This window comes from Aulostomus chinensis, chromosome 3 (assembly GCF_037954235.1).
Source record: "Aulostomus chinensis isolate RoL2024-O1b breed Wild chromosome 3, RoL_Achi_v1.0, whole genome shotgun sequence".
Taxonomy (NCBI): domain Eukaryota; kingdom Metazoa; phylum Chordata; class Actinopteri; order Syngnathiformes; family Aulostomidae; genus Aulostomus; species Aulostomus chinensis.
Genome location: NC_141322.1, coordinates 19,817,750 through 19,839,706, shown reverse-complemented (window position 1 = coordinate 19,839,706; position 21,957 = coordinate 19,817,750). Strand labels below are relative to the sequence as shown.

Below are 21,957 nucleotides of genomic sequence, written 5' to 3'. Positions count from 1 at the left end.
CGGCCTCTGGCTATGACTCCCCCATATTAATCTCAACAAGTGAAACCAGTACAAAAACATTTAGTTGAAGTTAAAATCTACATACAGTACAAGAAGATGTAAACCTGCAGAGTTAAAACTTGGGTGATTAATTCTCCATACCAGGAAAACCTAGAATACATTTCTGGCTACTATGTTAACTCTGTGCACTTGGCAGACAAGGACAGACATGTTGGATATATGAAAGATAAGTTACAGTACTATCCCGCACTCTTTTGAGACTCAACATCATGAAGAATCACCTCCTTCAATTATCCCGGCTTCCAAGAGGACTTGCCGTTGGCATTACTGGCGTAACAATATGCTGATGCATTTCGCTGCCATCGGGGGAGCATGTAGAAAGAAAGGGACTAGATAAACAACAGAGTGGCACATGTGGTTTCTGCAGAAGAGTAGGATGAGTTCCCGATTGGGACTGAGAACACTGGAGAGGTATGAACCGGTCGAGAGCGGTGACCCAGTGTCTCGAGGCGTTAATTTGAAAGTAGATCAACAGTGCTGAAGGATGCACTGAGCTCTAAAAGGATTAAAAGTACAGTCTTGCAGTTATTATACAGTAATGAAGAGTTTCTGTCCTTCACACCTCGTTAAAGCTCTTCCTCAGGGGCCAGTGACTGATTGCATTGCATACATAATGTACATGCATGTCATGTTGCAGCCCATCTTCTGTCTGCAGTGTGCTGTTTGCAGTTGTGCACTAGAGAATTCCATTTTTTTTGGGGGGGGGGGGGTAAGATCCTTCATGTCTTGCTGCTGTTGTTCTCAATGATTATTTTACCCTTAACGCTACTGTTGAAGTAAAAAAAAGACAAACAAAAAAAACCCTGCACCTCTCATTTACACACCGTTGTTGCAGGCATTCATCCGCTGATCGATTTATGAAAGGGCATTTGTTTGCCAACGGTCTCTAAAGCTACTGTCTTTTTATCTTCACAGACTGACACAATGTTCTGCTTGATGAGCTACATTGACATTTTTCCTCTTTCTCTCCTGTCATGGTTTAAAATGCTCAACAGTAATTCCACATGTGGAATTGTGGCACGTTTATTAAGCATCCAGGTCACATAATGAGATCGCTTGTGAACACACAGCACATAGATATTAAACGCTGTGACCTGTAAACGTTGGCGTCGCACTCGTGTACTGCAAGCATCCGTCTATGTAGTGTGAAGCTCCACTGCTCCCTGCAAGGCTGATGACCTACTTTTCCACTCCAGGCGATAACATACTGCACTATCCAACCGTGTAAAATTCCTCCATCATGTGTTGCTAGTTTGCAGATGGTCACCTACTAGAACCTGCATGCATTGATAGAGAAAAGCTAATGTAGGGATATATTACCCCCGAGACACTGAAATGATGGGAGTGTCTGCATGAAAACATTCAAAGCCCTCCGTTATCAATTAAAGGAGGAGAGAGATAGGCTTGTTTTCAGACTGTTTGAAGAATGATAATGCTTCTAATAATAACCTGATGATGGAGGGCAATTTACGAGAACCGAGTGGGTTGTACAAAAAAACAACTACTTCGGCGAGTATCTTGATGAAATGAGTCTTGTTCTCTCAGTTATATAAATACTCATCTATTTGCAGTCAAGCTGGAGCATGCAGAGCGGCTGAGCGGGATCAACTGAGGGGCAGATGTTCAAACACGTTTGCACCTGGTTTAGGTGCAATTTCATTACGCTTCACGCCCAAAGGCATGGTGTGGTATGTTCAAACAGAGCACACATGGCTGACACTTCATGTTACCTGCCGCAGGAGCACAGATTAGCAAACATATGCATTCACATATGGACGATTGAGGGGAAAAAAATGTGGGAGTCCGTGCAAAAAACGGGGAGGGGACGTATAGGGAGAGATTTATGTAAAAGGCTGCCCTCAGAAACTCAGTGTTTCCAATTATCATTTGGGAAACCTCACAGCCGACCGAGACTCTTCAAATCGAGCAGTCAGGAAGCAGAGGCTTGCAACAGTTTTGTAGCTTAATTTTGAATAATTCGTCTTTATTCGCCCCTGTAGACCAGAAATCGGCTTTTTGGCGAGAATGTAGTCGTTTTATCTAGGAGTTGAGCTGTTGTGGCCGTGGACTGTGAACGCTGATTGGTCACAGTTGCTGGTGAGTGCTGACGGATGCCGTTTTAGCTGTTTCACGACTGCAGGCATTAAAACCAACAGCAAACATCAACAGGATTCACCCTCGTAGGGTTTTTCTCAGTCTGGGACATACAACCGCCTGTTTGCAGACAGCCAGCTAGCTTGGTCAGTCATCAGTCCCACTCTTCCATCCACAAATTCAATGCCAGCTCACGTCACTGCAGTGAACATAAAATAATTTGTTTCCCAAAACTCAAAACCCCAATGAGCTAGAATTCCCCAATAGTGAAAATTGCTAACATAAGTGGATGTCTGAGTTTGCTGTGACTATGGCCAGAAACGGCAGTTATAAATTGAAGAGTCGTAGCAACAGAACCATCGCATGTTTTTCATGTAACGCTATCCTCATTCAGACAGAGTGGAGAGTCCTGTTAGAATACAAATCCTCCATCATGGATTTGTATTCTGGTGTACATATCAAAATTGCACATCTGTTTTGCAGTTACTTAAGCTTAGATTTCACGTTTGAGGCAGGAAAAACTCCATTAAAAGCAGTATTCTGAGCTGCAGATTTATTCGTCTGTGCCCTGTTATTTTGTTTGGCTCTCAATGTCGAGTCATTTCACTTCATTCACTTTCTTGTGTTTAGATTACAGTGTCGTGTAATGCAACTGTCACTGGTAAAATGAATTCTGGTTCCATTCTATTTAGTGTCCCACTTGATACAGTGAGATGACAGAAAGTCTTATTGGCTTGTCTGTAATTTGTCTGGACTCTTAATGTCAGCTGATGGTGGATTCAGTTCACTTCCACTTGGGATTAATAGTAATTAGGATTTAATCAGTGCTTAGTCATCACTTTTATCTTAAAATGTAAGGACTGGAGAAGTTGCTGTTTCAGGTATAACTGAACACAACATTTGGGTTGTATGTCACAGTGACTCTAACCGTGGTGTTTGACCATCAACATCTTCTAAAGCCCTTTGTAAACACAGAATGCGCAAAATTTGCAGCCAGGTAGAATTTACTGTCTTGTCTGTGTGAAATGGAGGCGTCATATTCCTCTTTTCAAAAGAGCTGCCAGTTGCGTGGGCGTAAACATGTGACGTGACGTGCAGCACAAAGTTGCGGATAACAAGTCTGTAATCTGTAGTCTGTAAGTTTCAAAACAGCAATTCACCGCTCTGGCTGCCTGCAGCATCACTGTCAACATGCCCTGAGGTGTTTTATGCGGGAGAACTGGCGAGCGTGATGCTAATGAGTTTGCGTCACCATCGTAAATGCGACTTAAGTCATCCTCATGTACCTGTGCTCATTTACTCCAAATATCTCTCTTCCTTAATCACTCCTTCAATGATTTCCAGAGAGATTAACAAGAATGGGATGGACAGATGGACGACCCAAAAACATAACGCCTCTCTCGCCAGCGCAGAGACATAAAGAATAATGTTATATTTAAATATGGATCAGGAAGAAATCCACACATAGGTTCTTTAGCTGGTGTCTGTCTGCTCCCCGGTACACTGGGACAAGTCTTTAAATAGCAAAGGCCCATTGTTGTATTCTGCTCGGTGTCAACGACGCCCAGAGGAGGTTAACCTTTAAATGGCTGTAAACGCTACTTGGATGTGTATGCAGTTGTGACACCATCCGACGGGTGCAACGGGCCAAAATGAGAGCAAATGAGGAATTGCGTCACAGCCCGGTTGTGAGTCATTCTCCCATGGCAGTCACTTTCACAATAGACCGCCTTCTGATGCTACTGTATGCACAAATGTGTTACATGTCTCAACAGAACAAATTGCAGTAACGGTGGGCTTGGATATGCATCTGAGAGTGTTTATGATGTGATATTGTGCCAAAAAAGGAAGATTGGATTCATGACGTTGGAGTTTTCTAAAGAATGTCTGTTTGCTGAGTGTATATTTGTGCGTCAGTCTTTTGCAGTGAGTTTCTGCAAATAGCTAGTTTGCAGATTTTTATCCAGAAGGGCTTTAGGATTTGCACTGTCGGTGTGTTGGTTGACTGAAAAATCTTGACTATGTGACGGCTTGCTATTTTTTCCCTTTGCAGTCAGAAAGATGCTTCTTATAGATAATTTTCTTTTTTGTTCCACAGTGTGTGTGTTTTGCTTGCAGCCGGGACAGGATCACTTCTCCAATAAATAAAATGTTCCAGGACAGTCTTTTCTGTGTTGCTTTTTTTTTTCCACTTTTTTTCAGTTCACTGTTTTTTGTTTTGTTACTTCCCTTTATCTTGTGGAGAATTTGTCAACATGCATGAAATAAAACATGAAAATGTATTAGAACCATGCGAGATTACTTTGATTGTGTCTAATCACTCAGAGATGAACAAGGAAGACCTGAGCCGGCTGGAAATGGGTTTTATTAAATCTTGAACTTGAACCACGCCCGAAAGCTTTTTTTAATCTATGAGATGTTTTTTTTCAGCATATTGAATAAATTATCTAATATATATTGTTGGTAACAATGAATGGAATGGAACCTCCGTGATTCAATTCTAACCACAAAACCTTCACACATCCTACCCCATGTCTGTTTCTGTCGGCACGAACAACAAAACAGTAGAAGGAACTGGTTCGTAGCAAAACGCTGACGAAGGCATAATGAAGCAGACGCTCTGTCTGGACTCAAATATGAAAATTCAATCAATAATATATTTTATAAAAATGTAAAGATGAAAAAAATAGAAATTTCTCACATTTGAGAAGCTGACATGACAGTTGAATATCTCCTAGTCTGACGTACCTGAGTTGATACCTGTGCTCCATCCCCACCTCGGTCCATGATTGCAGACTGTAGCGAAGACGCCGGAGCTAACGCTAAGATAGCCCCTGGCCAGAGCGCATGTTGTCTCCCGCTGATGTAAGTTTACATGGACGTGTCATGGACGAAGCTGAGGACAGGTGGACATCAGCTTGGGACAGTTAGCTAACTTACAGGTGATTGGTGATTTTATGAGGAGGTGTTTGTGCTTATGCCAAACTCAGCATGTCTCATCAGTCCATGAATAGAGACTTTGTGACATCATGGATGCTTGGAATTATTTCTTAATAATCCGTATTTTTTAGTTGTTATTGTATCCTGAGTTTTCACACAAATTTGACAAAAGCTGGAGAATGTAAATTGTAATCATGGGTATTAAAGCTGTAGTGTGCAACATTGTAGGGCCCAGTGCAGGCTTCTTCCTCGTCATTGTTTCAGCTGTAAAAAGGTGAATTTATTTTGTTGACTTGTGCTGCTACTAAGGCTGAATTCATTTGGAATGTTATACATCCCGCATGATTCAATTATCCACTTTCAAGTAAACAGAGGGCTCACAGGAAGTTATGATTCTGTCCTGCAGCCTCCTCTGCAGGTAGCGTTCCGGAGTTAAAACAGTGGCTAAATTGTTGCGAGCATCACCAAATCCTGCAAAATGAGTCACACGTTAGATGCTGTGGTGTTACGTGTCATTCTGTCGATTGTGCTGCAGCTACTCTGTTTGCTTCATCAGTAGCGTTTGAATTTTACCCGTGTGAAATCACCCTCCCTGAGAAACATGGAGCCACAGCTGCACTTTTTAAAATTTATTTATTTATTTTCACCAAAAAGCAAGATCACCTGCACAGACGGACGGTATCTCCTACGGTTCTCTTCTCGTGTACATGTGCACGATCGAAGCTGCTTGTGCAACGACAAATATATGAGCCCTCAGCAGCCTCCCACTCAGCATTTTTTCCTCTTTAGTTCAATGGGGCGTAGAATGGGAGCATCACTGGGCGGTTCAACATTTTGTGTAATGCTGCTGATAGCCAGACTTCACACAGACACCATCAAGATGTTTGGCTCTGTTTTTTTAGTCACTTGGCATCCTCTTGAAAGGAAACGCTATAATGAAGAGATGATGATTGCTTTTTCATTATTGATATCACTTTAATCTGTGATTAATCTGTGCTCTTGACATATAAAAGATGATGGGGAAAACAGCCTCAATTTCTCAGAGCCCAAGGCATTCTTTTTGTTATTTACATCTCAGTACCTTTCAGTCTGACAGACCACTGGGATATTAAACATAGAGAAGTAGCAAAAGCACCACAAATGACAAACTAAAAACCTATCGTATTTGGGACATTGGCTTTCTTATTTCACACTTGGCTAAAGAGCTGGTAAAACTTGAATTGATAGAATTCCATCCATCCATCCATTTTCTTCTGCTTATCCTGTTAAGGGTCATGGGGGGGCTGGAGCCTATCACAGCAGCTACGGGCGAGAGGCAGGTTCACCCTGGACAGGTCACCAGTCCATCACAGGACCAACACATAGAGACAGACAACCATTCACACTCACAGTCACACCTACGGTCAATTTAGAGTATCAATCAGCCTCGTCCTCTCTTGATGTCTTTGGACTGTGGAGGAAGCTGGAGTACCAGAGAGAACCCACACAGGAACAGGGAGAACATGGAGACTCCACACAGAAAGATCCTGGGCTGGAGCCGGGGCTCGAACCCAGAACCTTTTTGCTGTGAGGTGACAGTGCTGACCACTGCACCACTGCGCCGTAGAACTGATAGATTTGTAATATGAAACTAATACTAGATCAGAATGTGCAGTGAATATCGACGTACCTGAGTTGATACCTGTGCTCCCTCCCCACCTCAGATGGTCCATAATTGTGGACTGTTGCTAAGTCGCTGGAGCTAACGCTAAGATAGCCCCTGGCCAGAGCGCATGTTGTCTCCCACTGACGTAAGTTTACATGGACGTGTCATGGACGAAGCTGAGGTCAGGTGGACATCAGCTCAGGATAGTTGGCTAACTTACAGGTGATTGGTGATTTTATGAGTAGGTGTTTGTGCTTTTGCCAAACTCAGCATGTCTCATCAGTCCATGAATAGAGACCTTGTGTCATCATCAGTGGGCGACTGAGACTGTGGCCAAACTGCCATTGACGTGAGCGGGTCTGTGAGAGTATTGGATGTGTTAAGAGATGGTTCTGTTTTTGTACTGTCTGCATGGCCATTTGCGTTCCTCATGCAAATATTCAACAGCTATTATTATTATCTCGGTTTTGTGTTGTGGTGCTCACTACAAACCCAATTTGGGAACACATAGTTGGGGTGGAGGAAGCAGAAAGAGGGGGTGGTATCTTGTTCTGTTTGCCAAAAGTGATTCTGGGTCAGTGTCAGCAGCGCAGCACACAGAAGGGTGATTGTAGTACTGATCACTGCAGAGCCAACTGTGTTAAGCATAGGGCTTCATGTACTGCAGATACATCTGTTACACTAGAATCTATTGCAGATGTACAAACAGAATACATGTGCACTGCATTAAGTATTGTTTGTTCTCTACAGGGTACATGCTCACAATCTCCATGTGGTGCAGCTGCTGAAATCAATTATGCATCCAGTGGCTTTAACAGCACAGAAAACTGCTAATATCCTGCTTAATGGCAATTGATAAATCACATGTAGCATCATTCAGCCCCTTGATGATTTAACATTGTTTTCACTGTCGGCGATGAAGTTAAACAATGTTGAATTAACTCAATTAGCAAATAGATCAGTAGTTTGTTTAGTTTCATTGGGGTAAATCAGTCCCCTGTCTATCTTGAAAAAAACACAAAAAAAACACGCTGTCCAGACTTGTACTCAGTGGACCACAAATAGATGCAGATTAATTATCATCCAACTACTCTTTTACATGATTGTGTGGATGTTTGCACAAAAATGTGGAGGAAATTTTGATTTTAACCTGAATGGTTAACAAAAACAGAAGATGTCATCACTCATCTTTGAGCTTGACAACTCCAAAACAAAGGAACATGATTCCAATTAAAAAGTTCAACTTTTACCTGTATTTTGATTAATGAATGATTATTAGTTTTATGTTGTAGTTCTCCTGCATTGTCTGTAATCTAAATATGTTGAGCAATATTTTGAATTGCGCAATGTGAAACATCGTTTATGAAAACACACACTGGAATTCATTGAACTGACTGACATGAGCTTGATAAAGTCAGCAGTTGATTGCTCAGCCCCAGTTCATCTCACCTGAGGCATAAACACCTCGATGCATATTTTGAGAGATCTTTCAAACTTGATCACACAAGTGAACCACTAAATTTACCAGCACAACACGGTACGCTACTTTGGCGTTGTTGCATTGTTTTATCTCCATTAACTTGAATTGAACTGTAAAGTTTTTACTCCGGGAATCATCCGGATTGAAGATGAAAATTAGGTCAAAATATAGCAGCAATAAACAAACGCGCATGCTATTACTCTCTCTCTTACTCACACACACACGCACACACACACACACACACACACACACACAAACATGCATACTCCCGGTCATAGACACAAACACCTCTGGCTGACAGCTCCTGTGATGGTGAATGCAGCCCGACGTTGATTTCACTCTCCTCCTGCTGCTGTCCACTCAGGCTCTGAGGAACGTGTGTGTGTGTGTGTGTGTGTGTGTGTGTGTGTGTGCGTGTGTGTGTGCGCGCGCGCACGCATATGTGTGCATTCGCGCTCAGTGCTGACAGCTTGATGGGAGAGCACTACTGCTCCCACTTGCTCCATCATCTCCTCACTGGGCTAATGTTTGGTGGCACTGACGGGTTGGTGGCACCATGCTGGCGTTGTCCTGACAGCACAAGGGAATCTGGATAGAGTTAAAATATGAGGTCAGCTCATCTGCTGTCCTTTCCCTTCTTTCCCTTTCCATCAGTAAGATTATATCACACGTTCGGCAAATGCTCCCGCCACAAAAAAATGAACATTGCCTTGTTTTGGTCTTCGTCTTCATGTTCCAAATAAAATTCCGATTTTGTGAATACAGTAATGTGAATTTACAGTTTTGTTTTGTTTTTGTTTGGCAGTTGACTGAAATTTTCCACATATAAAGCAAATCCTTAAGAGCCCATATTATAGCTGCCTTGTGATGTGATGCTAACATTTAAACAAAACTGTAGGTTACTCGCACGTTAGACAAAAATCTGCAAAACCGATCTTTAAATCTGCTTTTCCTATCGTGTGCGTAGCTGGAGGTGGGACGAGATTTACGGCAATGAAGCGTTAAAAGCTTTAACAGCCATAAACCATCTCCTTTTCCTTCTGCTCTTCCTCTATCAGGGTGGAAAACAGACCTTGGTCTTACTGTTTTTTTGTTTTGTTTGTTCATATCTGTACGTCGTGCCCTCAAAATGGAAACGTGAAAAAGTCCTCACTGGGTTGAAACTGTTCTAACGTCGTTTATTCGCAACATTAAGAGGCGTTTGATGTCTTTTTTTTTAACTGTGATCCTTTAATGTTCCAACAGGTGCTGGGGAGTCTGGGAAGAGCACCATTGTAAAGCAGATGAAGTAAGTTAAAATAATGTATTTGACTTCATTTAATGACTCATGTATCGATTCAATGACAGATGAAGTTTAATTTCTACAAAATCAGAATGTCGATCCATATTTTGTTCCATCATTTTAGCGGCACTGTTGGCGTGATTTCCCACAATATTTCTGCTTTACCTTTTCTGCAGCCAGCTATATTTGATTCTTTAAAAAAAAAAAAATTATATTCTTTTTTTTAAATTTCTCATTATTTCATTGACATGTTTTTCACAGCTCAGGAAAAAATTGCTCATCCTAATTTGAGTAGCTTAATTGGTGGGTTCGTAAGTGTTTATCATTTTATATCGACCTTTGAATCCACATAGATTGAAATTGAAAAATATCCGATTATTGGAACATTTTTCAAGAAATCGATGTCATTTTTGATCGTGATGAGACCCATGCTTCACACCAGTAACATTTACTAGCATGATGTGGCATTTTCCTCACCGCATTTGACTGTATAGACTCACGACTGTAGGGCCCTGCACTGTTCTGTGTTTTGTAGTTAGACCTTGTTGTGTCGGTGAGACGACTTTTAAAGTACGTTCTATTGATGTTAGGATTTCGTTATGGTGCTTACATAAACCATTATATGCCACAAACTCACCGAGCCTGGTCCCACCCACTGCTTATACAAATATGTGTAATATTTGTTCCACCGAAGAACCTGGCGGGGACTTGGAGAGTGCGTACCATCGCCACGAGGACATATGACATCATCAGATCTGGAGCAATCCTCAGCCTAAATTCTGCCATCCTTCCAAACGTAATCAAAATCCATGCAGAACTGTTTGATTATCCTGCTAACAGGCAGACAGACAAACCGACGCTGGTGATCATATTTCCTCCCTGGCAGAGAAAGTAGAGCTGCAGAAGAAGAATCCATCAGGGCTGTGTTTCTGTGCGCTTTTCTTTTGTGTGAAATTGTTCCAGCAGCAGATTAAATCACTTTTTAAATCGATTTTGGAGAGCCAGAACTGCAAACTGGACCAGACGACATCGTGTCTACACCTGGTGATTTTCAGCTTACTCTTAACGTTGCCGATGGTTCTCTCTCTTGGGTTCGCCTCCGAGTCTGACCACGAGCCACATCTAATCAGAAGTTATAGCTCAATAGTTTGTTCTAACAAAATAATGGTCCATGAGACAGATCTGGCTGTCCTCCTCTGCAATCGTTTTTTTTCTTCCTGCACATAGCACAATAACAGTGGGGTGTGTGAATACAGAAGATTTTATGTCTGTATGACACACACACACACACACACACACACACACACACACACACACACACATACAAACACAGGACCCTAAATGGCTTAATTATTCACATTCCTCTGGGCTAGCCAAGCATTGAATGCATTTTTTATGAGCTTTGAGCAGGAACAGTCTGTCACTTTTTGAAGCCAGGTTATTAACACACACAGGCCTGCAGTTTTGATAGCAGCCGGCGAAACAGAAACACTCACAACACTGACCCCTTACGTGACATTAACATGTCGACGTATCCAGTGTAAACACAACACGTGTGAAGAGAAACACAATCGTAAAGATGCAATCATCTCTGACTTCAAACAGGCAGTTGTTTATTGGTTCAATTCCTGCTGTTAATTATCAGACAAAAGCAGCGAACAGTTTGACTGGTTAAATTGAACTCGTCCTAGTTTGCTCTCTCTGCACTTCCCTGTGCAGCCTGATTAAATCTAGATGATTACATCTCAAGACAGGACGCTCGCTTGTGCACACACACGGACGCTTTGCCCGCTCGCATTGAGGTGTGGAGTAATAATATTGTACATCAATCTCAGGATACAGCATCTGTTTGGTGCTGCACATCAACCTACACAGCATGCTGTCAAATGTACTTCAAAGTAAAAACCAGGCAGATTTTTTTCCTTCTTTTTTTTCGCAAGTCTCCAGTGGCGCGGTTCCGCAGATGTCATTCCATCTTTTTTTTTTTTTTTTAAGTCTGAGATATCTCAACAAGTCGAGGACGCTCTCTCATTTTGGGGAAAGAAAAAAGATTCATGGTGCTCAGAATGAAGCTGTCTGACTCTGATGATCCTCTGACTGTTCATCTTGCACCACCATGAGTTTGACATTTCTGGTTTGAGCTGAAATGTTGTAACAAATATTTGATGGATTCCCATGACATTTATTTACAGACTTTCAGCCTCTCGGAGATCTGCGATATGACTACAATCTCACATCCCGAAATAATCATTTAATAAATATATCATGATTTAGCATGTTCTCTGTACCTTCAGTACTGGTGAGAGAAGTACGCTGTGGGAGCCTCCTGCAGCTTTTCAGAGAACAGTTTTCTGTGTCGTGTTACACTTTGTAAACCAAAGCTACCTCCCATTTTAGGTCTAATATGTGTTATGTGGTATTGGATCTGCTGACTTGCATACTTGCGGATCGCTAATACTGCATTTTAGGATGTACTGTAGGGACTTCTTCTAGCAGTATCTAATCGGAGTAATTAACCGATCTGTGTCATGTCCCCGCTCCTGCATGTTGATTTCATGCATTTCCTGCATGCATCCGTGCTGTCTGGAAGAAATAGAGCGTTGTGCAAAACATGTAGTTTCATTTTTTCCCACTATTTTTAATGTTTTATAGAACAAACAATCAATAGATTCACTGAGAAAACAATCAACAGATTAATTATGAGTCGCAACCCTGTTCCCATCAGGCTTAGCTGTACTTGTGTTTTATACTCTTTTGCAACATACACACGTAATCATGATTAAAAACCACGCTGCTTGTGATATTGTGCATTAATTGAAGTTAAGAAATATTTCATGTCTTTTTTTTTCAGGATCATCCATGAAGACGGCTACTCAGAAGACGAGTGTAAGCAGTACCGAGCGGTGGTGTACAGTAATACCATCCAGTCTATCATGGCTATTGTTAAAGCCATGGCCAGCCTCAAGATAGACTACAGCGACCCCGGCAGAGCGGTAAGCACTCTTCTCTTCAACAGTCCTCTGTGGTCGTGTACCACAGTAGAGAGACAGACATATTGAGAGAATGTGTTGACTGTGAATTGTAAAGTTGACTCGGCCGCTAAAATTGTGAACTTGTCAGCATCAAACCAAAACACAATGTTGTATCAGCATCATGTTGTGTTGTTAGTAAAGAATTGTGCTCTCAGTTACGGTTTACCTTTGCTTCTGCTGGATTCTGCCGGACTTCCTGCCCACTGACTTGTACATATTCCAGTGTAAATTAGTGATGATGAGATTATTCCAAGGCTGGTTTGTCTCCAGGAGATCAGGTGGGACAATGAACTGAACAAACTGTGCCAAATATGGGATCATGAGCCTTTCAACAACCGTCATATCACCTGGTAAATTACTGGTGGTGTTAGAAAACGGAACACGGTGTGATACCTCTACCTTTGTACTGGAAAGGGAATCCATGCTTTTCTAACATACTGGTTCATCTTTGATCTGCTCTCTCCTCAGGGTTATAATGAACGGAGAGTCAAGCTGACATGCCACGAAGGGATGTTTTAGGTTATTCAAAGATGCTGGCAGGACAATATATTGCTTTTAGTTTGCCAGATGCTGTCTGCAGCCTTAGCAATGACACAAAGTCAGTCCTTGATTCGAAGGCTTAATGGTGGGCCTTGTAATGTCTGGTGTGTCTTTTTAAACTACTGTGATTCATCATGTTGTTTCAACTATGCAGGTTTGTTTGACATTTCTGACCACAATCTCAGTTAGTAGTGTGTATATATATATATACATATATACATTATGTGTGTGTGTGTGTGTGTGTGTGAACTTGAAGGAGGGCATTTAAACAGGTGAATACCACATACTACTTACATACAACAGTGATCCATCCGTTGTGCTCTGCAACATTTTGCCAGCTTTCTGATAAACTGTCATTAAGGTTCAAGTGACCAAACTCAAGCGTGCGTATGGGTGTTTGTGTGTGTATGTGAGATTTAACAGTGAAACCAGTGAACGCGCTCTGAACTGAAGCTGTAATAAAAGAATGAAACTGTTCTGTGGTCATTAGAGCAGGATGGATGGATGGAATTTTTCCTCCCCATCTTTAACAAATCTGTCAAATGGCTGTGTGTACGTGACAGTACTCTCACACACTCCCACGCATCGTGAGCTAGACTTCCCATAGTTGCACAAAGCACTGATGTGCACTGTGGTGTCCTTGCACAGACACATGCATGAACAGTTATAAAAAAAATTGTAGATGAAATTGAAACGTGCACACATCCTTCATGCTATTTTCTATTGAGCAGAAACCACATCGTGCGAAATATGCATCAGTTTCAGCAATATTATCCTCCACTGTTGGATTGGCAGTGGAGCTTATTAGTTAATCCCTCAGTGACAAAATGCTGCTTGAATAAGGCTAATATATATCTACAAATACAGTAAAATGTGCCTGAATCAGAATAAAGAATACATGGAATTGGAGGTGGATGAATTATTTAAAACAAAAACACTCTCACAGCAAAAATAAAGTGCGTTGAGACAGTTGTTGTCAAGACAGGTGAGCATGTTGAGACAGAAAGGCATTTCCAGCAAACGTGACAAATACTGGCGGAAGGATGGTGCAAGAATTGCGAAATGCACTTCATTGTGAATCATTAGTTGATTTGAAAAGATGATGACTTCTACTTCGGAATCCTTGTAGACAGAAAAACAGCCTCCTACTGCAGACAAAAAACAAACAAAAAAAACGTTTTTTCAAACAATACATTTCAATCACTTCCTCCACAGTTGAGGATGTGTGTGTAAACTGACTGCACAATAAACTAGATCCACCGCTAAGCTGACACACAAACACCCAGAGAGGCCAGGAACTATTACTTTTTCTTTTTTTTTCTTTTCACTGGATGTGAATAAGTTCAAGAGGATTGTTGACTTCATGCCAACAGGAAAATGGAGGATTCAGGGACAGAAGCAAAATGGCAAACAGCAGGAAATTAAAGCACAGCCTGTCCTGCTGTTACCTCTAGTCGTAGATGTGCTCAGACCACATTGTCTGGCGAGAGTTGATCATTCATCATCACATTTTATTGCTACAATGATAACCTTTGCTTCCTCGCCGCTCGTTTGGAAACGTAACTCAAATATTTGTTCACGGTGTTCTGCTGTTGATCAGAATTATTTTCCACTAACTGACGTTTCTTAATTTTGTGTTCTGATCAATGTTTTTGTGGGTGTGAAATGGACGTTTTAGCATGACATAGTTTTAAGATTTTTGTGAAAATACTATTGTTTCATGTCATAGCTCTTTCAAAGTGCAGTTTTGACTTGATGAGATATGTTCATCAGCTCACAAAAAGCAAAAATTTCCTGAGAAGATGAAATAAAATAAGAAAAACAAATAATTAGGGTCTTCGCCTGAAGTACCTGCAGGCTCGGGCCCTAATTATTTGTTTAGAGAAGGCTCAGATAAAGCTGGTTGCAGGAAAGGTAAAGTGTGTCAGGAGAATTTCAAAATAAAGCTGCACATATTCAGATTTCATGTGGATTACATTGTATCATTGGTCAATAAATCGATAAATGGATACAGATCTATGAATATTTACACACCCAGTTGTTTATCCCTGTACACATTTCTGCTAACGATGCCATTGTTACTCTATAAAAGAAGCAGGTTTTTCGTGGTAATATTACTGTAACCTACAAGCTTGTCCTGCTGTCCCCTGCAGGACGACACCCAGCAGCTCTTTGCACTGTCTGCAGCAGCGGAAGAACAAGGCATTCTTCCTGAGGACCTGGCCAATGTGATCAGGCGATTGTGGGCTGACAGCGGCATACAGAGTTGCTTTGCACGGTCGCGAGAATACCAACTCAACGATTCTGCAGCATAGTGAGTATGAAGTTCTGTGTGTATTTTGTACTGTGGAAGCAACCAAATACACATTTGCATTTCTAGCATATCTACTTCATATAAAAACATGATTAAATCTCTGACCGACACTGTCGTTCTTCTACTTATACATCAATCAATATGCAGTCTCACACACACACACACACACACACACTCTCTCTCTCTCTCTCTCTGTCTCTCTCTCTCTCTCTCTCTCTCTCTTTCTCTTTCACCACTATAAATGCAAATGTGTCCCAGTAAGAATCCTCAGACGCCCGTTAAATGTGCTTATTTTTCTCGTCTTGCGTACCTGTTTTTCATCCAAAATAGGAACTAAGAAGGAAATTGTAGAGAAGAGAGGGAGTGACAGGAAGATGGATGTTTACCTTCATTTGGCTGATGATCTTGTCCCATCGGGTCTCAGAAGGGCTGCTGAACATTTTGACCGGTAGACATGTGCCTCTCTGGGTGTGTGTGATGGATGGAGCGGTGCCTCTCTCATAAGCTCTGCGGTGGAAAACCTGTCTTTGGGGAGCTATCGAGCCTGGAAAGATAGTCCAATAAGCTCCATTACGAGATTATTTGTCCTGGGTTGGTTTCTTTAATATTGTAACCTGATAATCAGAGCACAGAATAATCACTCCTGAGAGGTGGGAGAAGAAAAAAAAAAGTTCAAATAATTGTTCACTTCCAGGAAATTTAGCCTCAAAGTGTGATAAATCCCCCGAATGATTCCATTGTGTATTTTGGGAAAAGATGAGAATAATATTACAGATTTTATAGCAGTGAAATCTGTAGAATTTGTCCTTGTTCATAATTATTCCATTGCCCCATTTGAATTAGAAATATTTTGCAACAGCTGCTGTAATGAGATAGAGAATTGATAGCTTAAACTTCCTTTTCTGTTTATATTCTCCTCATTAGGTTGACAGGGTTTGTTGGCTCGGTAAACATTAACGGTGAGATCTTCATACCCGAGAATGAGTGAATTTATCTCTTTTCTGCCTGTGAAGCAAAGGCTGGCTGGGCTGCTCGAGCTCCCAGCTGGCCTTGAACGATGATGCAACGATGGTGTAAGTGGGCCAGGCTGCATGAGGCACCAGTGAACAAGCCTCCGCACTCGCCTGCTGACCCACAGTCTGTCAAAAAGCGGGGAAAAAAGGCTGGAGGGAAGGAGGTAAAGAAGAAGTCGAAAAGTTGTAAATGGAGAATTAAGAGACTAAAGAGATGATCCCACTTACTGATCCCGACCGGTCACAGAGGACTTTTGTATTTTGACTAATGTCAGTTATTTGGCAGGCATTAGTTTTAAGTTTTATTAATATTGGTGATTTTTTTTAATCTCCTTTTTTGGCTCTAGTCTCATCAATGATGAGGAAACAACAAAAATATATTTTATATAATCCTATTTTTCCCAGATAATTTTGATCAGTCAATATCAGCTTTTGGACAAAGCAGTTGTGAAATATCTGTTAAAAAAAAAAATCCATGGCATACAGTTCTGGATGAAATGATTTATCCAAAAAAGTTAAGTTAAGAAAATGCCTTTTTTTCCCAGTGGAATTCCTCCAACTGAAGGAAGCAGGCACTTGTGATAATAGTGGTTATCCACTAGTGGTGTCATATGACCATTTGAACTTTTTATATTAGGCCAGGATATCTGTGTAGCCGAAGAAGAAAAATAGCCTTAAAGCAATTATATATTACTATTTTCAATGTGCAAAATACAACCAAAAAAATGAAAGGAAAAAAAAGGTAAAATAATGTCCCTTTGGGGAAAAATAAAGCTGCAGTCTATCTTTAATGGTCTAAATGCTTCTTTAACACGCAGAGACACAAAACATTACATTTTTAACAATCACCTGTGTTTAAATAATAGACTACAATGCAATGGAAAATTGATATTTTGTCCAACCTGTATTTCACACATATTTCTCTTCATACTTTCTTGTGTCATGTGGCACGGTGGTGCAGTGGTCAGCACTGTTGCCACACAGCAAGAAGGTTCTGGGTTCAAGCCCCAGCTTGGCCACAGGATCTTTCTGTGTGGAGTCTGCATGTTCTCCCTGTTCCTGTGTGGGTTCTCTCTGGTACTCCAGCTTCCTCCCACAGTCCAAAGACATCAAGAGGGGACGAGGCTGATTGATACTCTAAACTGACCGTAGGTGTGACTGTGAGTGTGAATGGTTGTCTGTCTCTTTGTGTTGGCGATGGACTGGTGACCTGTCCAGGGTGAAGCCTGCCTCTCACCTGAAGGCAGCTGGGATAGACTTCATCCAGATGGATGGAGGGACTGTCTTGTACCTGATGATGATTGTGTTACATCCTAACGCTCTCGGTATCTGAGTTGAAGATGTGAAAATCGAAATACTCTTACTACAGCATCTAAATCCCTCTCCCTGTAATCCCTCAGAGAATACTGCATTAGACATGGAGCTTTACTCCAGGTATCACAATCAAAAATGCAAGACTGGAAGCGGTGAGGACCATCAGTGTGTTCGCTTGAGTGTGTGGGTGTAGTAGGAGACCAAATGCTTTAGTAGTTTAGATGTAATCTTGATAGGAAGAATAATAAAGCAAGATGCTTCAAGGGCTTTACTAAATCTAACTTCACATCTTGCGCGTGTTTGTAGCCGCTTGTGCTTCCAGTGTTGCCCGCGTTAGAGGCAAATAATTATGAGAACAGGCAGCATGTCATGTTTACATCCCCTGAGCCAACACTACAATTTCTTCCTCTACTTTCAAGCTGAGTGATCCACTTCCCGTCCCCGCAAATGCCACAAAACCCTGGTGATATTCATACACCAGTAATTATAATTCATGCACTTTTACTATACAGCTCAGTGGCATGAAAACATAACAATGCTCTTCCACAGCAACAACAGAGCACCCCCCCCCCCAAAGAAATAAATCATAAGGGGGGTTATACTCCAGCAGGAATGTGACATCAGTGCATGCCCTCATTTCAGCCAGCAAGAGCTAAAGCTGATGTAGCACAGGAGCTAATATAGAGCTCGAGCACACGGGAGAGTAACTGTGGAACCATGGAGAACTTCCACTGAGAAGCGCATGATGATACATGGTGGCAGGAGAAGCATCAGCATGCCATAATCAGAGCTGAAAATCTGCACCAGCACCTGTAGACATTATTCATGTTGGCAAGACACTGACACTGACACAGTTTTTATAATAACGAGCCAGCTACATTTCCATCCGATAGTTGTCAGTTCATCTCGTCCATATTGATTTTAACAAGATGTGGTTACTTCTGTCTGCTCTCTGGATTTTGAAAAGGTTGACAGACATGGCGGTTATGACTTCCTTCTTCACAGCTCTACGTCTCTCACCACCAACTACATGTAAACTTTCACCTTTGTGTAGCAGGACGGTGCGATGGCACAAAAAAAATGTCAGCTGGAAACACGTTGCTGACCTCCGTCGCAGTCTCATCTCAAAGCTGTCATACTAACGTTATTTTTTTCTATTTATTCTGTCATATTAACTGTTGAAAAAAAACTACAACAAATGATATCTTTAAGGCTACAGAGCCTCTTTGGTGAAATGCCTGAAAATACACAGGTGTGAGTTTTGAAGCGTTTTAAAAACAGCAGTTTCTAGCCAGTGGCTAAACGAGGCTGCAGAGGTTATTTCATCACACTATAAAACGCAAATCTAGTTGTGGTGATGCTCGAGTCATGGATTCAGTGTATATTTCCTTCATAACATAACTTTAGATTTGGAAATTTGACGATTGCGATTTTGCATTTAAAAAATTATTCACAATTTCCCAATTCTGTGAAAATCTGAAAGATTAAGCTGGAGACCTCATTTGACGAAAGCTTGAATTTAAGATGTTCATTCGTATGATGAATGCGATTCACTACAGCTTTAAGTTGAAATTATGAGCTCTTCGAGATCGACTTAATATTACAAACTACGTCCTGTAATGACCACTTAAGGCAGCAGAGGTCACTGTTGCCCAAGTTACAAAGCTGTGGTCAGCATTCCAAGTAGCTGTTGAGTCTGTTTGGCATGTTCATACAGGATGTGCACTTCAGTGACCTCTATGTTTGTTTTGTGTTTTTTCATCTGTTTTTATTTCCTCCTGTTCATACTGAAATCTTGATCACTCTGTTTTTCCCTCTTGTGTCTCTATCAGTTACCTGAATGACCTGGAGAGGATAGCCAAAGCAGACTACATCCCCACGCAGCAGGATGTGCTGCGAACTCGGGTCAAGACCACTGGAATTGTGGAGACTCACTTCACCTTCAAGGAACTGCACTTCAAGTAAGGTCATGCAGTGTAGCGCTGATCTTACTGCAATATTAACAGACCTCAGGTATTTAGGGGGGAAAAAAAACTTGAGTTTCCACTCTCAGCCTGTCTCCTTTTCATCAAAACAAGCACTTCAGCAACTCGCCTGCAGTCAGAGTGTGTTTGAGTGGTAATATGACTCTGTGGTCTCCCCTCGCTGAGCATTCACAAGCGATTCAGGAGTCTTGTTGTTGTTGTTGTTGCTGTTGTTGTTGTTGTCTGATAAGTGCAAAACAAAAGTACAGGAAATTTTAGCTATGCTTTGAGCACAGTGAGCTCATAAGTATAAGTAACTGTGCTCTTAGGAGTAGGGATTGACCTGTCACAGCAGAAAAAAAGCATATCTTCCAAAATGTCTGAACTTCATTTTTTTCGCATCATGAAAAGAGGCCAGCTGGTGAAGATACGAAATTAAAAAAAAAATCCCATTAAGGTTGGTCTCATACCTCGTTTAACAGAAAAATGTTCATGTTAAAATTGGTCTCAACAGCAATTCACCTTCCTGTCCTGAAAGTGCAACTTGACCACACACCAGCAAAATCGCAGTGATTCAGCAATTAAAAGTTTCATTATTACGACTGCACTGATGTCTGAGTGGATAGATGTGATCCTGAACAGTGTGCTCTGCTCACTAATAACGGAGCTGTATTTAGTGGCAACATCTGATTGTATCCCCAAAGGTGCAATAAGTCTTACATAAAAGATGCTCTGAACCAGCTTGAGCACTCTTGTGGGATCCTAATGGGCAGGTATAACTCTTAATAGCGGATGTATGAGCAGCATAGTGAGTGTCTACACATTTGATAAATGGGACCTGTAGTGTGGTAGATGACTATTATATAAGGGACCACTTGAGGACAATGTGTATTCATACACATCTGAAAAATGACTGGATCCATTCTATGTACGATATTGAATTTTTTCCAATATCTAATATGCCGTTGTTTTCACAGCTGATTTGGTCGACAGGTGATATTTACTGATGTCGACATTATTTGTATGCAAAAAAGCTTACATGATATTTACATCCTGAAAATCACATTTTAACATTATGAGCATTAAACAAAATCTTTGTATCCAAAACATTTGGAAAAGCTCATAAATGATCTATTTACTCTTTTGTTTCCTTATTAAAAATGACAGCTAATGAGCAAAAAAAGACACTTGAACGCAACTGGGCTGATATAAATATCCTCCATCAAACCGGTAGATTTAAAAAAAAAAAAAAAATCCAATAACTGCTGAAATCGATGACGTGCCAATATTATTGTGCATCTTTACTCAGATCAGTTTTTTCCCACCACGTTCAAGCAAAGAGAAATCTGTAATATTTGTGACTGCGTGAGTTGCTGTGGTAAGTTAGCAAGTTACATCAGCTAATCCTCCTTACTTGTGTTTCTTTCAAATGATATGAATGACTTCCATTGTGTCTATGATTTCTGCCTGAGTCACATCAGATTCATCATCAACTCCCATGATCCTGTTCTTCATCACTGGGGAGGTGCAGTTACGGTCTCTTGATCACACAGTGCCCTTGAGCAAGAAGTTGAACCCTAAACTGCTCCTGATGAGCCGGCTGTCACCTCAGTCGGAATTTAACCTTTATTTTTCTTTTACCAGGTAGTCACTTGAGATCAGGTGATCTCTTTTTCGAGCGAGACCTGGCCACCTGAAGGGGTGAATGAGAAAGAGAGGGGGAGGGAGAGAAGGGGGGGACCCTTTAATGGCAAAAAAGACAGTTTTAAAACTTCCCCAACCGTTCAAGCTAATAAAAGTAGCAGCGGCAGCTAAAAGGCTTTAGCGTGACCTGCTTATTGATTAACTCGCCGATATTTACCCTCTGTCACAGCATTGGCCTGAATAATACATGGAGACAATCAATAAGAAGAAAGTCACAGTTTCGTTACTGAACTTGCTCGCCCTAACAGAAGGGAAATGCTTTTACACAGAGAAATGTTATCTTTTGATTTGATCGTATGGATTGGTCGAGATGGGGCTTCTTGGAGGTCGTGATCAAAAACCTTTTGCATTTGCTGAAACAAAGTTGTTGTTTTTTTTGTCTGCATTGTCAAGCTATTATCTCGCCTGTAGGATTTTGCTCACGTGCTCCTCTGAATACATGGAGAGCTTTTATCAAATATCTGACAGATACCTCTCCAACTCCTCGCCGCTTTTGTTCTCAAAGCAACCTCATGAAAACTTAATGTACGTCCGGGGATGAAATGTCACCCTAACTTTCTCCTTCCTCCTTTATC

The 21,957-nt window shown here is 41.3% G+C and overlaps 1 protein-coding gene across 1 annotated transcript in view; it reads left to right on the top strand.

The window, feature by feature from the left end:
• Positions 1-21,957, top strand: part of gnai2b (guanine nucleotide binding protein (G protein), alpha inhibiting activity polypeptide 2b) — a 37,196-nt gene that overhangs the window by 12,556 nt on the left and 2,683 nt on the right. The window contains exons 2-5 of the mRNA XM_086199386.1: positions 9,465-9,507; positions 12,353-12,494; positions 15,227-15,387; positions 19,547-19,675. Coding sequence (XP_086055512.1) covers positions 9,465-9,507; positions 12,353-12,494; positions 15,227-15,387; positions 19,547-19,675 — 475 coding nt within the window. The remainder of the gene's footprint in view (positions 1-9,464; positions 9,508-12,352; positions 12,495-15,226; positions 15,388-19,546; positions 19,676-21,957) is intronic.